The sequence below is a fragment of the Antechinus flavipes genome, chromosome 1, assembly GCF_016432865.1.
Source record: "Antechinus flavipes isolate AdamAnt ecotype Samford, QLD, Australia chromosome 1, AdamAnt_v2, whole genome shotgun sequence".
NCBI classification, from domain to species: domain Eukaryota; kingdom Metazoa; phylum Chordata; class Mammalia; order Dasyuromorphia; family Dasyuridae; genus Antechinus; species Antechinus flavipes.
In genome coordinates this window covers 224,378,054-224,395,178 of record NC_067398.1, presented here as the reverse complement: position 1 = coordinate 224,395,178, position 17,125 = coordinate 224,378,054, and the positions used below count along the sequence as shown (strand labels likewise).

The following is a 17,125-nucleotide window of genomic DNA, read 5'->3' as shown; positions in this document are numbered from 1 at the left end:
GTTCTAGGGTTTTAAAGTTATAGCTGTGTTAATAGTTTTGTTGAGAAAGGTTTATTTGTTAGCTTAAGTTAAGAAGTTGAGTTAAAGTACTGAGTGCAGTCCAGGTTGAAAGATTTTTCGCATCCTGTTGTATTTGGGGAATTCAAATACATGATGAATCCCTAAAAGTCAAATAATGACTATGATGACACAAGCCTAGTTCAGACAAAAAAATCACAAGTTAAACAATATATCACAAAACACCTAATTAATTTACTAATTGACTTTCCTGTTCATGTATTACTACAACCTCCTTCCCACCAATTTTTAAAAACTAAACAATATCAAAAAAGCAAGGTAACATGAATAGGCAGAACTTGGGGGAAAATAATATTTTATGATACTTTCATCCATAATTAGAAAACTTCAGAAATTATGCCATATATTTTTAAAAAATCACTCTGGTTCTTTTTCAGACAGGGACTAGAGTTTTTTGTTTTGTTCTATTCTCATTTTATCTTTGTGTTTCCTTAATTTAACACAGTCCTTTGAACATCGTTAGTCGTTGATAAATGTACACTAAATGAAACAATTTAATTAGCCTATGTAACTGATGAACTTGTGGGAATTTTCAAAGAAATTCTCAGAATTCTTACATTGATAATTTGGAGACTGGAAAAACTAGGGAAAATATTAAAAAAAAAACCACTCTCAGATACAAAACTTACTATTTTTTACTAGCTTTCTAACTTCTTAGAAACTTATGATAAGAGTACATTCTTTATTATGAGAATGACATAAATGAAAGCTAGGACCTGCTGAAAATTTTAAAGGTAGTTTGTTTTGTGACACCTAAACTCTAGACTGAAGTTTTAAATCTGATTAACCATCTATATATATTCCATAAAGAAAATAGATAACCCATGAATTCCCTTACAAGTATCTCTTTTTGAGTCTGTGAAACCTGAGTTTCTGAACTGAGACTTTTCAAGCATTTCTAAGAATCTCTGAACCTACTAGAAACTTACCTGGAGTGAAAATGCCCGAAGAGCAGGAATAGGGATTAAAGCTGCCATAAAGAAGGCTGTGACATTGCTGATTGAAGTGAGGGCCACACTGGCTCCAGTTCGCTTCAAACATTCCCCTGTCCTGTCCTGGAAATGACATATAGCACCTTTTAAAATTTCATCCAGTTTAGCATCTCATTATAACACTATTGGTTAATTTAAGTTAAGAGCAAATTTCTAAGTGATTACTATGTACTAAGCACTAGACTGAAAGTCTAGAGGGGTTTCTTCCCTCAAGGAGTTCATAATCTAACAAGTGGAAGATAATATGCAAACATCTATACATATACAAGATACATACAGCTAAAGATAATCTTTGAAGGAAAGTACAAGCACTGAGAGGGACCTGGAAAGGCTTCTTGGAGAAGGTAGGATTTTAGTTAAGCTGTGAAGAAGCTGGGAGGCTGACAAGGAGAAAGAGAATACCAGGTAGAGGGAAGGGCCAGTGAATTTTCAGTGAGAGTCAGTAAGGAGAGCATATCACTGAATTGTAGAATATGTGGAAATTGGAAAAGTAGGAAGGAACCAAGCTATGGAGAATTTTGAAAGCCAAATAAGTTTTTATATTTGATCTTAGAGATAAAAAGGGATTAAGCCATAACACAATTTAATTATAAAGCAATTTGATATTACAATATGTTCAGCTTTATCTCCTATTGCCAGCATTAATAATGGTGTCTTCAATATTTTGATACTAAAATTATCATAAATGAATTTTTTAAATTGCATTACAGTTGAATGAATGTCATATAATAATTTTAAAAGGTTAATAAAAGACTCAGCATAGCTACAGAATTGAAATTTCAGTTAATGATATCATACAGAAATATTTATTTTATTAATGAGGACATGCATTGTGTCAAGTCATCCGTTTTCAATTCTTTTCAAACAACAAAACCAGCATGCATTGACTTCACCATTAAACTATTTGTCTTCTTCAGTGCTAACATTGAATATTCTTTTGAAAAGCATGTTGCAATAAGCTAAAAGACCACACAAAGATTTATCCTTTATTGAGAAGTTTGGAAATATTCCTTTTCTTTTGAAATATTCTTTTTCAAACTTAAAGCTTTGTTTACTTTTTATATAAGAGTACATAAAAAACTGATTTGTAATGACCAAAAACTAAGCTACTGAAAAAAAGGGTATGCAGTGAATCTAGCTTTCAGAAAATTAAAACAAAACCAAAAATCAGGCATACACATATTGCTTTGGAAAAGCCATAGTATATAGAAAGGAAATCTCATTCAAAATTACATTTCATCTTTAAAAAGAAAGCAGGTGTTTCAAGAGCACTTTGAATGTAAGGATAACAGTTTTCCAGGAATTCTTGTGGGTCTCTTTTAAGTTCACCTCATTTAAAATAAGTGTTATTTAAGAAAAATTAGGGGAAACCTCACTTTTTCTTCTAATATAGCATATCTCTTAATGTTCCAAACAAATTCTTCTGATCCCAGCCATTTGATTTTAAGATTTACCACCAAAAAATGAGCTTAAATAAAAGGAATATAGTACTATTAGCTGTATTTGTGTTTGCCACTGGCTCCCTCTCATTCTTCCCCCATCTCTTCCCATTACCTCAAAAGGGATTCTTTTATTTTGCCCCGTTTCACTGAATGCATGTGCCAAAAGGAAAACATCATCCACACCGACTCCAAGAGCAAGAAAAGGCAAAACCTATGCAAAGAGAGTTAAATGACAATGGTTTTGTTACTCTGATGACCCACTGTTTCACTGAATGGTTAAGCTACTTAGACCAACACCTCAAGTATCCTCTTAAGAAATATCCAAAATGAAGTCTATCATCTTATTCTGTAGCTCTTTTGAGATTACCCTTTGAGATTTCTAGCAACTTAGTGCTTTTATAACTCAACCTCAAACACAGAACTACACATTAGATCGCTAAATACAAAAAGCTTTGAGTTTTTCAAAGTAAGAAGGGATGGAAAGAGATTTTAAAAAACCAAAACAAAGTAAAATCTACACTGACAATTCTTCCCTCTCTAAAGACTCGCTCAAAATATTTATTCACTCTTCTACATCTTTTTGGAGTGGACAGCTTAATGAACAATACTACTAGATACATGTCCTAGTGGAAGAGAATCCTTTGCCATGAAATGAAAATGGTTGTTAATTCAAATCCTGGAGAGGGAGTAGGTGCAAATGAACATTAAATGAATGGTTCCTTGAGTACCTGAGTTGTTGCAGCATTAAAGGAAATTCCAATCAATGAGCACAGGCCCAATCCTGCAGCTACCGACAGTGCAACCAACAGGACGCCAGCCAGTCCCACAGCACCTTGGGATTTGGCACAGTCCCACCGAAGCATAGTTAAACAGGCATAGGCGAGCTGTAAGCAAAGCAATGAGGGTTGGGGTGGAAAGAAATAAAGGGGAATTGGGAGAAACAGGAATAGAAGAAGAAAAATAACACAAGAGCCAAATATTAAAATATATTAAGATGATTTAACAATTTTCCCAACTCTGACCCTATATCAAATATACATGTGGATGTGGATTGCATTACAAAGAAAACATAAAACTAATGATACTAGAAAGTCAAAGATGGCCAAATTGCAAATGATAAAAGGGCTCATATTTTAATTTTAAAATCATTATAAAGTTTGAAAGTTAAATGTTAACAGCCAACTGGTATGGAATTGGGGAGGATCAAGAGAACAGAATCCCTTTTTACCATTAATAAGTAGCCACTAGCAACTCGGATAACACTGACATCTGAAAAGGATTTCAGGATGTCATCCAGAGTAGTTGTAGTAAAAGAAAGCACCTTCTGGGTAGAGTTTTGTGCAACACTCTGATGAACCACCTATAGAAAGAAAATAACAAAAAATCAGAAATATCAAATAAAATGATGGATTCAATTAGGATTAAAAATTTTTGAGACTCCCTCCCCCCAAAAAATCATTAAAAGAAAAAATATTCTCTATATAATATAGGATGGTTGACCTTGAACTCATCATCATAGAATCATAAAATTGGAGAGTTAAAAGTGACTTCAGTGGTCATCCAATTCAACCCATTAAATGACTACATGATTTTAGGACAATGAAGACAATTCTTAACCAAATTTAAATATATAATCTATAGAGAGTATCACTGCAGTTCATAGAATGATAACAGGCTTAAAACTTTAAGTGATTTTATATGTCAGCTATTCCAACCCCACACTTTATGGATGAGGAAAATGAGACCCAGAGTTAGATGAAGAGACTTCATAAGTCACTTAGGGAGTATATAGTAGACTAAGAACGAAACCTAGAATGACTCAAAATCTAAGGCTTTTTTTTTTTTTATGTTATGTCATTCTTACTTCCATTCATTCAAAATGACTAATTTTTTTTAAGTTTAAAATTCAAATGTCCACAAATTACAAATCCTTCCTTTTTCATAACTCTTTGGTTGATCTGTAACTATATCAATTTTTGCCCTTAATAGAAAACAACAAATTCTTAAGGGCACGCCTCCCCTTCTTCATTGGCTGGACATTTTTAAGAGGTCATAAGCAGCTCAGTCGAGGTCACTGCTTGGGAAACAAAGGCCAAATAATATCACATGACCTCGCCAATGGGACTGCAGCTGTGAGCAGATTTTGATGCCTTGCTAATGTTTTCCAGACACCTTTTCTAACTGACCAAGTGCCTTTATACAGTGTTATGGTTTAGATCTACAATTCACATTTGGACACTCAAAATATTTTAGATAACACCAGAGGAAATAAGGTTTTAATTTTTAAACTTTTAATTTTGGGGATATAAGTATTAAATCTCCACATTAGAAAAAATAGAAGTATTTTATAGTCACCAAATTCTCAGTAATATTACAGTAATATTAATTGCATCTGCCAATAAATTTTTCCTAAATTGTATTTTTTAAGTCTTTTTAAATTTTAAAAATGAAATTTATTTCTATATTTTTGTTTTTATATCAACCAAATTTCTGGTGTATTCCTTTATCTCTTTCAGAGCTATTCCTTTTACAAAAGAAGCCAGACAGGGACGCAGGAAAGAAGGAAAAGGGAGGGAAGGAAAGAAAGAAAAAAGAAAGGAGGAAAGAAAGAAGGAAAGGAAAAAGGAAGAAAAAAGCCAAGAAATGAGAAGGAAAGAAGGAAGGAGAGGAAAGGAAGGAAAGATGGAAGGAAGCACTTCTGTAAAACTAAATAAGACATCAACTGTGTATGGCAGTATAAGCAATATTGTATATTCTTAGAATCCTAGCTGTACAAAGAAGAGAATGAGGGAAGTACATTTTCTGTCAAGTTTGACCATTATAAAATATAACATCTTTTGTAAAATGGTAAACTTGGTGATAGGATTTTAATACCAAACCTAGATTAAATGCATGGCTTCTGAATGACTTGGTCATGTCTTCTGGATGACTTTGTAATTTACCTCAACATACATTCTCTGCCAGGCCTCCAGAATTGCTGCTGCCTTGTCTTCATTCCAGTTTATATGTGAAACATATTCATAGCCCTTGAAGTGTTCATACATTTGCTTGGGAGTCATTAGTTGAAACATAGTCTGTAAAGCCTGAGCACTGTAACAGAAGTTGGGGGAGGGAGGAAGAGGCATAAAATAAACATTTCCAGGAAGCGATTTTCATGGCATCAAATCCCGAATGAGGGCCTCCGACTAAGTTACAGGAATTCTTTTCTTTTCCATAGCACATGTTCCCATTACAAGTGAACCTGAGTAATTATCCTATTTAGTCACTTAGGATGCAGATTTATGTGTCATATAAAAGGTGTAACCTTACACACTTTTTAAAGAGATAAGCACAAAAATTAAATTAATAGTTGATTTCCTTTTCTTGGTTTTCATTATATAAAACAGGAAGAGTAGAAGAGAGGATAATGTAACTAGATATAATAGAGCTCAGTCATAATGCAAGGTTGCTCATCTAGAGGCCCCAGACTGGTTTTCTTTGGGGGAGAAATGTCAAATATTTGACAAGGAACTCTATAAGGGTACAAAGATTTGTTAACATCATGAAGTATTTTAGCACATCTGATTTAGCTTGAATAGCTGATTTAGCTGGCTGTTTTTTTTTTTTTTTTTAATATAAATTAGGACATAAACAATAACCCTTATCCTTCTTATTAGACTCAGGCTTTAGTTTTATGTTTTATGAAATAAGTTTATTCCCCCCAAAAAAATGAGTATATTGATTTCAATATTCTGTTTTTTAAGTCTCCTTATGTCACCCACTCTAGAAAGACAGTAGTCATTCATCCACTTAGCTCCCCTGCTGATGGGCACAGAAGCCCGGCTTCATTTCTGACCTGACTCCATTTTTGATCGGGGTCATTTTGCCTCTCCTTGGGTGGCCTTTGGCCCTCCTGTTCCCAGGGCAGATCATCATACTGAGACGAGAAGCTCTACTGTTGCTGTTAAGTCTTTTCTGACTCCATGAAGTTTTCTTGGCAAGGATATTAGAGTGGTTTTCAATTTCTATCTCCAGTAGATTAAGGCATATAGATTAAGTGACTTGTACACATTACATTTTTGAGGTTGCAGTTGAACTCAAGTCTTCCTGACTCCAGCAAATGACCCCATTTACTGTATATATTCTGTCTAGCTGCCTACAGCTCTATTGTATTTCAAAACTCCCAAACTCAATTGATCTACCAGCATCAGTCTTTCCAGAAGAAGAGACTACAGGTGTGAGCCAACATGTCCAGCTTGATTTCAATATTCAATAACCCTGACTGTCTAGAATCCTGGATGATATTAAATATCTTAATGGAAATGATTTTAATTTTTTCTTAACTCAACATAACATATTCAGATTGATCTGGTTTACTTAGTTTATATATTTTGTTTCCTACTATTTTATTATAACAGATTGCTAACTGGTATTAACAGATGAATATTAATAAACACACACTTGTCAATGTCAGGTTCTCAAGAAAGAAGAACAAAAGGAAGACTTGGACTTGACTTTTTGGGATATATATTACCTGACGAGTTTTCCAGTGCTGTTCTTGACTGTACCACCCACAATCAACTCCTCCTGCCAGTGCATGTACTTTTTGGATAATCCATGACATCCACCATTCAAAACAAGGGCCACATCAAGAGGCTAAAATAAAAGACAGCCACATAATTGTGTGAATTAGTAGGCAGGTCACATGCCATGTTAAAATCTAGTGAATTAAGAACTTGTTACACAGGAGACATTAATAACAAGTTTGATGAGAGAGGTGTGTGGCAAATTTTAAAGCAAAATTTAATTCCACAGAAGAGTTTTAAGATCAGGGATCATATTTTAATAGTAGAAGTGGTAAAAAGGAGTTAGAGTTGATTAGAAACAAAGAATTTTCTCTCTCCCTTGTCCCATTTTAAATGAGGCAATAAACAAACTTACTCTGGTTGAATTTTTGTTAGGGGCTGTGAGTGGGCAGTCAGGATCAGCAGGATTGAGGCAGGGTCGATCCATATAACCATGACCAACCTCTGCTTTATTCAGCATTTCCTCCCAGCTGTCCACTTGATAGTTTATTTTCTTTAACTCTTCCAGGAATTCCAAGGGGTCAAAGTTTGTCCACTGCAAAGGAGGTTTACCTCTGTAAAAGAAATTAGGGAAGGGACAATGAAAAACATTTCAAAAAAAATTCCACTTTTAAAACCCTCCAAATATTCATATTTTATATATTCTTTTGGCAATATTACATCTTGGGGGAATTTAACATAAGAAGAATAAGAATTGTATTATAATTCTTTACAAACTTTTATCTAGTTAACCCTAAAACTTTAATGAAAGTTTTATGAATGAAGACTCCAAGCCAGGAATTTATAACTTTAGTAAAGAAGTCTTTCCTCCCCACTTAAAACAATGTTGTCAATACATTAAAAAAAAAAAAAACTAATAGAAATTACCTAATATGCACTTCCAAACAGGAGAGTCCAAATTAAACATTTCACAATATATAATTAACACAAATTTTAATAGATGTTCTGCAATGATTATTGAGCAAAATATTTGATCTTTTTTCCTTAAATGATCCCATAGTTATTCCAATTCCCTGACAGCCTGGCAATCCACCAAAGAACAATGCCCTTCCCCCACCCCTGCCATCCCCACTATCAGTGCCACTTCTCCCCCACACTCACTTTTGAATTTGTGGTGTTGACAGACCAGAAAGGCTTTTGGCTGCCTGTTTTGTGGTTCAAACCACACTGTATCTGCTTAGCCAGGCTTAAGTCATTATTCGGAATCTCCCAACCAGAAAACACAAAACCCCTTATTTCCCATCTAAAACTGTACACTAAAGGTTAGGAGATGGCCATTGCAAATTGCTTTTACAGAGACATGCAAGCTAGGACAGAAACAATAACTCAAACACTAACTCTTGCATAATTAACTGAAAATGTCTACACAGATTAACAATAACTCTTTGAAAGATGCAGCATATACAATATCAAACTGCTAAACTGTGGAACACCCTCTACTCTAGCTTCCAAAGATACCATTTTAAAAAATTTCATTAATGATCCAAACAAGGGATTAACTTTTTACTAAAAAAACTCAAAGGTTTAACTCAAGAATAATGAATACTGATATTCATTCACAATTATACTGAGAAATAAGACTAACAACAAAAAAAACCCAGTCCCAACATAATTTTCTCCAATAGTTGAAATTAGAAACATTTAAAAAAATTAACATTCAAGATAAAACAACAATAAAACCAATGATTTGCATTTTATTTGCATTTAAATAGATTGGCAAAAGTAAATGAAACTTATTGATGCCTAAAGATTTTTCTGAAAAGCCAGAAACTTTTTTTTTCCTTCTTTATACTCCTAAGTTTATGCACAAAGAATTTAGATTTTTTTTATTACTTGATCAAGTGAATATTAAAATAAATCATGAAAAAACATCATAAAAACATTATAATAACAATGAAATTCAAAAATCTCAGATATCAGAATATAAGACAAAAATGATATACTTACAATAGATATGCTGTCCCTGATTGTAACTTTGCCCCTTCCCAAAAGCAGTCCAAAGGTGTGATGATTAAACAAGGATAAAGGTATTCTATTATCTGTCAAAACCAATAAAGAACACACCATATATTTAGATGAAAACATACCAGTAAGGTACATAGTTTTTGAAAGAAGTAGAAAGATATTTTTAAAAACAAATAGTAAATATACCTGATCCATATAACCTGTTTCTGTGATAAGCTCTCCTGATTTGTAACATAAGTGTTCCAATTTCCACTGTCTGTAAACGTAAAAACATAATCTGTTATTTAATATTTTAATAAAACAATAGTTTTATAAAAAAACTTAAAAGTCCTAACCTTAATAAAGCCTTATCAAATTGATAATCTGATTCACAAGGATGTCACAAGAGATAATTTTCCTTAAAATGAGGCTTATTGATGACTTTATGGAATTACTCAGCTTCTACTTAGCAATCAGTAAGTCTTTATTATTTATAAACCAATTTTTATGGGGATACAAGGACAAAAAAATAGAATAATTCCTACTCAAGGCATAAATTCTACCTATTCTAGCTATTCAAATCTTACTTATTCTTCAAGGCTCAGAATAATCCTATTTCTTCTGTGATACCAGCTGAAAGTGATTATTTCTTTGAACAATACTATTCATTTTTCATTAACATTTAGTTATATCATCATTTGTACTTATGTGTCATCTTTCTCCAATTAAATAATAAGATCCTATAAAAGCAAGGACCATAGCTAATATTTCTTTCCATTCTTCACAGAGCCCAGCAATGTCTTCAATAGACTATTACTATTCAATGATTATTCATTGATTGGTGGAATCTTAATTAAATCTTTTGAAGAAAAGCTTAGCTATATTTGTCTTATGGTAAGTGCATCTTCAGAGCCATAATCTCTACACTATTATTTCCAAAGCTATAAAACCCCTAATTTCTTCTGTCTCTGTCTGAAATTCTAAGCTATAGTCTCTGAAGCAAATGGAATACCATATTCTTTCTTAGGAGTCCTACCACTATTCTGGATGATGAAAAGTACCTTTTTCTTCCTGCTATGAAAGGGGACATGAGACACTGAGCTTGTTTACAGGTTAAATGTGGGTTCATTTACTTATAAAGAAAATCATATAAAGTAAGTCCTAGAAGAAAGTGAGTACTTTGAGAACAGAGTTGATGTTACTTTTGGCATTCCATCTCCAGCACCTAGGACAGTACCTTGCATACAGGCACTTCATAAATGTTTGTTTTATTTGAATCATCTTCAGATACTTATTTCCTTTTCTAAATTTTTAAAAGGTCCTCTGAACCAATTCTAAAAATTAATATTTAGTTAATTCTTCTATTGTAGAATCTATATCTTCATCTACAATCATTAATCCTAATAGCAAATACCTTACATTTAAAATTTTCCTTTATTCTTTTCGAATAACTTCGATCATATTATCTGATGTCAATCTTATGTTAAGACAGACAATAAAATGTACATTTTTACATATTAGAAAATTGAGATATAGGAGGGATTAAGTCATTTGCTCAAAGTCAAACGATGGTAGAGAAAGAACTTCAAATAAAACTTCGCTGTCCTTTCCAGTGTAAGTCATATTCCATTCCTGTTCCTCTTCAAACCCTTAGTCCAGCTCTCATAGAACTTGGCCAAGACTCTCAATTTTACTTTGTTTCCTTTTCTACCTTTTAAATTAAGAAAATGATACTTATTCCTCCCTCTGTCATAATGCACTTGAATTCCTGAATAGAAAAGGCAATCAATATTCATACTATATTTCACTAACTAATTGAATTTGTATTGTATAAATAGCCAATTTCAACAACTCAGAGGAAAAAGTCTAATTTTAATAAACTCTTCATATTTTCTCCAAGCTTCATATATTTCTTTTACTTGTGCAAAATATTTATTCTACTTATATCATCACAGACTGATATTTTTAAAGCATAAATTCTTTTTGGCTTAAATACCCTGGATTATAGGTCTGATTTCACTAGATAAAATTAACCCATTTTTGCTTTGTGCCAGACAGGACTGACAATACTGAGTTTGAAGACAATTCCAAATGGAAATTTCAAGAAGTTTTGAAGAGTGATAGTATCCTGGAGTAAATAAGCATGATGCCCTGAAAAAATATATTTCTGATGTATGCTTTGGTTTTAAATCAGTTTCACCTAATAATTTAGACATTTGAATTGTAGTTCTTTCTTTGCCATTGTATGACCTTGAATCAGGAGGATAGGAGTTCAAATCCAGCCTCAGGCACTTAGCAGCTATATGACCCTGGGCAAGTTAGTCAACCCCAACAGTGTCACAAAAAGTTCCAAACAACAACAGTAGCAAACCCTATAAATAGTATGGTCCACAAGGTTAAAATGAGTCAGACATGACTGAACAACAATAAATTTGTTTTCAAAGACTTACTCCCATCAGGAAATTACCTCAAACTTCTAAATCATCTAATCAATGATTCATAAGCACTAACTTTACTTAAATTCTGAAAAACAGTGATTCCTCCCACAGTGTGAGAATCTTCTTCAATTCATATTGCAACAAATCTATAATTCAATGGATAACTTGCCCAGGGTCACTTAGCTAATAACTTTAGCTGTGGGATTTGAACCTGGGTCATTCTAATTCGGTATCCAACCCTCTATCCTGCTATGTCCTGTTGTCTTCCCTCACAATATACATCAGTTTTATTTGCTAAGATATTCCTCAGTTCTTTCCTACTTGGCTTACCTGTTATACATATATACATGTACCCTGCTGGCCTGTAGTGCAGAGTCAAGGTGCTGTTTGAGTGCCTCTACTGTAAGAACATTGGCACCATCTTCTTGTGGTGTCTGGATCATGAGCTGAGGATTAAACATAGCCTCTTCTCCAATCTTCTGACGTGTATAATTTAACTCCCGGCTTACTCGTCCACCAACTGATAAATATAGAATTAAGGTTTCTGTTAACAGTATAAAAGTATGCTGGATTCTTGTAGTTATATGGCAATGATAACTTTATCTTATATTTCTTTTAAAAGTCTTTATTCTTTTTGTTCAGCAATTTCATGGTACACACACACACACACACACACACACACACACACACCAGTCATTTGTATATAACCTGTGTAAACAAATTCCATCTATCAGTAAATCCATATGTACAAAAAACTTTTCCTGAAACACATTAACAATTGCCCCAATTGTAGTAAAATAAATACCAAAGTATATCAGAACTCGTTAGATAATATGCTTTTGTCTACATTTTAACTAATATGCCAGATGAAGACATTATCAAGGGGGAGGGGAAAATTTGAGAAACCTTTTCCTCACAGACTAGACCAAATATTTCTATATTACAATTTCTTACACTTGTATAAACAGTCTGTTCCAAATGCTCATTTCAAGATAAATGGATTCAATTTACACTCTTCTCCTAAATAATTTGGCAAAAGTAACAGAGAAATGTTTTTCCTCAATAAAGAAAGTCAGGACAACTTGTTAATGAGTATCCTGACTCCAGTTGCAAAGTGTAAAGAATATAGTTAAATTCAGATCCACATGGAGAAGTTCCTATTGAACGGAATGCCCTATGGCCAATACCTCTTGTCATTAAAGTAACTAATCTTTCAAAGACTTTGGCAACAGCTAGATAGATTAAAATACAAGCACATGAACCTTTAAATGCCTGGAACTACTGCTTGAAAAATAGTAATTTGATCTTGGAAATAATAATTTTTGCTTCCAAATTTGGTCCTGCATTAAGCCAGGCACATAATGGTCCCACCACTATGGCTGAGGGTTAGGACAAATATACAAATAATACAAAAATAGGAGAACAATCGTTTATCTGATTAAAGACCCAACAGTAATGGGTTTTGTAAAGCATTTCACTGAGCTAACATTTTTTCAGGGTAAGTGGTTATGATAAGAGCTATAGTGGAGAGAGTTGAACAGAATATAAAAATGGTATAGAAAAATCTCACAGGACTCTCACAAACTTCAGTAGGGTGTGATAAACTCTAGCAAAGTAACAAGTATATTCCCTCAAATATGACTCAAAAACCATGCCTACAGAACTACTTTATAAAAAAGCAAGTACCTTTACATTACTAAAAGCCCATCTCCCACCCTTGCACATAATTTTTTCTAAAAGTTTAACATTAATTAATAATTCTTACTGATATTTATATATCATAGTAAGATTTGCAAAGTGATTTATAGGCATTGTATTCACTTCCCTCAACAGCCATGTAAAGGAATTTGTTTTTATTGGTAAGAGACAGACCTGCAGTTTCACCACTTCAGGGGATTCCAGGTGAGAAAACTCTCTCTATTCCAAAAGCCAGGCAGCCTTTAGGCAATTTATAATCTTGAAGAATTGCCCAGGGCACCTGATTTAGAGATTAAAGGACTTGTTCAAAATTAGTATGTGTAGGAGGCAGGGTTTGAACTCACATATTCCTGATTTTGCAGCTGTATCTCTGTCTCTTATTCACTATACCACACTGCCTTTATTAAAAGTATTTTCACTACTATTTTGCAGATGAAGAAAATGAGGATCAGATTACATGTTTAAGATTTGTGCTTGCAAACTCTGGGATTAAAATTAGGTGTATGTGTTTGAAGGGGTAGTGGTAAACAAGTTCTTTGTGGAAGTCTTAAAGTTGATACTGGGTTCTCACAGGCTATGCTTGCAAAACTCAAGTTCTGGCAAGGTCAGCATAGATTCTATACATGGACATGGTAATGAGTTGCATATCTTCTCTTCCAAAAACCAAAGTAGGTAAATTCAAAAATGTTCATCACCAGGTTGGTGCAGTATGATATACTTGGGGCCTCAGAAAATTTTGAAGATCATTTTGTTAGTTGGAAAGGGATTGTAATCTGTTTTGCTGAGCTAAGTACCCAAAGCAAAGACATAACAGGTCCTTGAAATTGTAAAGTAAGCATTATATACCATAGTGTCCAAATGTAATAGGAATTATGCAAAAAGACTGGCTATTAACCCTGAGTAGCTAAGAGTCTAATTGGGGATGTCAAACATGGATATATGCTAAAAATTTAAAAACACTTTTAAAATACAACATAAAACTGAGAGAAATTTTAAATATGCTAACTTGGAACTCACCTGCTTCCCCAAAATTATCAATCAGAGGTAGCTAAGTGGCACAGTGGATAGAACCCCAGGCCTGGAATTAGAAAGATTTGGATTCGAACCTAGCCTTATTACACAACTACCTGTGTAGTACCTGGGCAAATCACTTAATTCCTGTTTGCCTCAGTTTCTTCATTTATAAAATGAAGATTAATAATAGCACCTCCCAGCACTATTGTGAGGATCAATTGAGATAATAGCTGTAACATGATTAGCACAATGCCTGGCAAACAGTGTTATATAGCTTTTGACCTAGCGATATCACTACTAAAACTACATTCCCAAAAAATCAATCAAAGAGAAAAGGGATCCATATGCACACACACACCAAAGATTACAGTCACTTTTTGTGATTTTAAAGGACTGGGGCTATCCTTCATACCTAATTCCTTTGCAGTCTCAAGAACTAGAGCCTAAAGAGATGCTAATCAGTTGGGTAATAGTTAAGCAAAATATGTCATGTGAACATAATGGAACACCAGAAATCTAAGAAGACTTATATCAACTGATGCAGAGTGAAGCAGGCAGAACCAGAACAATTTATGCAATAACAACACTGTAAATTTTTTTTAATACTCTCTTTTGTCTACTTGTGTATCCCCAAAGTTTAGCACAGTGCCTGGCACATAGTAGGTACATTATAAATGTTTATAGGTTGAGTGAAGAGTGAATTGTAAACATGAGGGACAGGCAGCATATGGAGACAGGAAGCAGAGTGGTATGTCTATTGTATGAAGTAGAGATACAGAAGAGTAGTTTGAGAATATGATAAGTTCTAGAGAGTTTTCTATTTCTTAATTTTAGGATGGGAAGATTTAGGGATATATATAAGAAGTAAGGAAGGAACTAACATTGATAGGCACTGAAGATTAGCAAGAGGTAGAGAGAAGGGATGACTCATAATGAGGAAACAGGGCACAAGGTTACAATTGATTCATGAGATTCATAATCCAAAGATCATAAACTGTAATATTTAGTTGTAGATGATAATTTCGGCTAACAAGCAAGTTACCTTTCACCTCCTAAAACTTATATAGCTGCAACCCGTGTTCATTAAATGTTATAGAGTTTGGTTATTTTTTATTATTCTCTTTTTTCTTCCATAGACCAAATTCACGTGTGCCTCCAGTCATGATAATTCTGAATATGATTATGTAATAATGATTATTCCTATTTTCATAATTTCTATAAGTATGCTTCTTCTAATTCTCCATACAGACTTAAATTTTGTTTTGCTTTTGGAATCCAAATTTAAAATTGATTTAATCAGAATTATTTTAATTCTTCCATTATTGGGATAGCAGATAATTTCAATTATAATTTCAGTAAGGGAATGATGGTAACCAACACTATATTATGTATATGTATAAAAGTAGTAAGTAATTGCAAAAACTAATAGAATTTAATAGAAATTCCATAATATTGACAATGGTTTGTATTTCATTTTTGAGAACAAAATCACAAAATTCTGTTAATTATTTTGGCCTAGGATTTTCTGAAATGATGCCATTATTTTAATACCAGAATTTTATTCCAGAAAATACAGAGTGTGATTTCTTGATACACTTGAGAGAGTGTAATCTCCTGAAGAGATTAATTTAAAATAATTTACATTTATAACCAAACACATTGATATATATGTAGAAAATGGCCTAATTGAAATGATTTCAACTAAAAACAACCGGTATTCTCTAATACCATTTTTTTCCTTTACCAATGCCAACTGGGATAATTGCTTCAACAATATTTCAGAAACATATAAAGCCAATCACTTGCAACTATCTTATTTAAGTATTACCAAAATGAATGTTTATTAAAGTATTGCCCTCTTCATTCATAAGAGGTAAGGATTTTGCTTTTGCATAAATCCTACTTTATCTCATTTCAAGTGACTGAAATTATAGTTTTATAAAATTTGGAAGAACATCTTTTCCTTTTCTCTCTCCCTATTTATTTTTCAAAGTTACAACTCACATCTTTGGGGAAAAAATTTTTAAAAATACCAGTAGTATACCTTCATGTTATGCTTCACACCCATTTCCCTTCATTCATTAAACAAGATATAGCAAACAAATATTAAGTGTTTATTATGTGCCATGTATATTTTATCTCTTCCACTTTCTAATTCACAATCATTTCCTGTTTCTATTAAAATAAAACAGGAACAAACCATACCAACCTATCCAATAAAAGATCCAGGCTTAAATTACATCATGCGATACATACAACTGACAACACAGGTGGAAAAAGTGAGTACATATACTCAGGACATTTTATTTTCTACATAAGATGTAATGAAGCTTCTGCAATGTAAAATACTATAAGGGAGGAAAATGTCTTAGCATAAAAAGAAACCCTCAAACTATGTTTTAAAGATGTTCCCATGGTAATTAAAAAATAAAACCAGGGCAATTTTGGAAGGGAAATTACCAGAACCAACATCCTTCATGTTGGCATTCCATTGTCTCCTATGAGCCAGCCTAAGAGAGGGTAGAAGGTAATTAAGAGTTCAAAAATGTCATGGAAAGTCCAGTCTTCTCCTCTAGATCTACTAGCCTTCCTTCATTTGATCATCTGTGACCTTTTCTTACACTGAATTCTTTAGGGAAAACAAAGTATCATTATACCTTTCTTGTACTCTCAGCAAATTTGGTTCTTCAGCATGTCCTGAACCTCACTATCCCAAGTCAAGCAGAAGGCTGGTACTTCAAGCATCAAAGTTCAAACCCATAAATTCTTAGGCCCAAATTTCCTGCATCCAATCAGTCTTTTAAAGATCCCCTATACTGTATAGTTCAGGACCACTCTAAACCACAAGGGAGACAGTTGCTTCAAATGATAAAAGAAATGGAAGATGGTTTTGTTCTCCTGGGATGTTCACCTTGTTCTTCTAAATTGATACTATCATCAAAACCTAACAGGAT

The 17,125-nt window shown here is 33.3% G+C and overlaps 1 protein-coding gene across 1 annotated transcript in view; it reads right to left on the bottom strand.

The window, feature by feature from the left end:
- Window positions 1-17,125, bottom strand: part of PTCH1 (patched 1) — an 86,321-nt gene that overhangs the window by 37,947 nt on the left and 31,249 nt on the right. The window contains exons 4-13 of the mRNA XM_051996883.1: window positions 11,790-11,979; window positions 9,229-9,298; window positions 9,025-9,116; window positions 7,433-7,631; window positions 7,026-7,147; window positions 5,455-5,602; window positions 3,741-3,872; window positions 3,241-3,396; window positions 2,625-2,723; window positions 1,008-1,133 (exon numbers count right to left, since the gene is read on the bottom strand). Coding sequence (XP_051852843.1) covers window positions 1,008-1,133; window positions 2,625-2,723; window positions 3,241-3,396; window positions 3,741-3,872; window positions 5,455-5,602; window positions 7,026-7,147; window positions 7,433-7,631; window positions 9,025-9,116; window positions 9,229-9,298; window positions 11,790-11,979 — 1,334 coding nt within the window. The remainder of the gene's footprint in view (window positions 1-1,007; window positions 1,134-2,624; window positions 2,724-3,240; window positions 3,397-3,740; window positions 3,873-5,454; window positions 5,603-7,025; window positions 7,148-7,432; window positions 7,632-9,024; window positions 9,117-9,228; window positions 9,299-11,789; window positions 11,980-17,125) is intronic.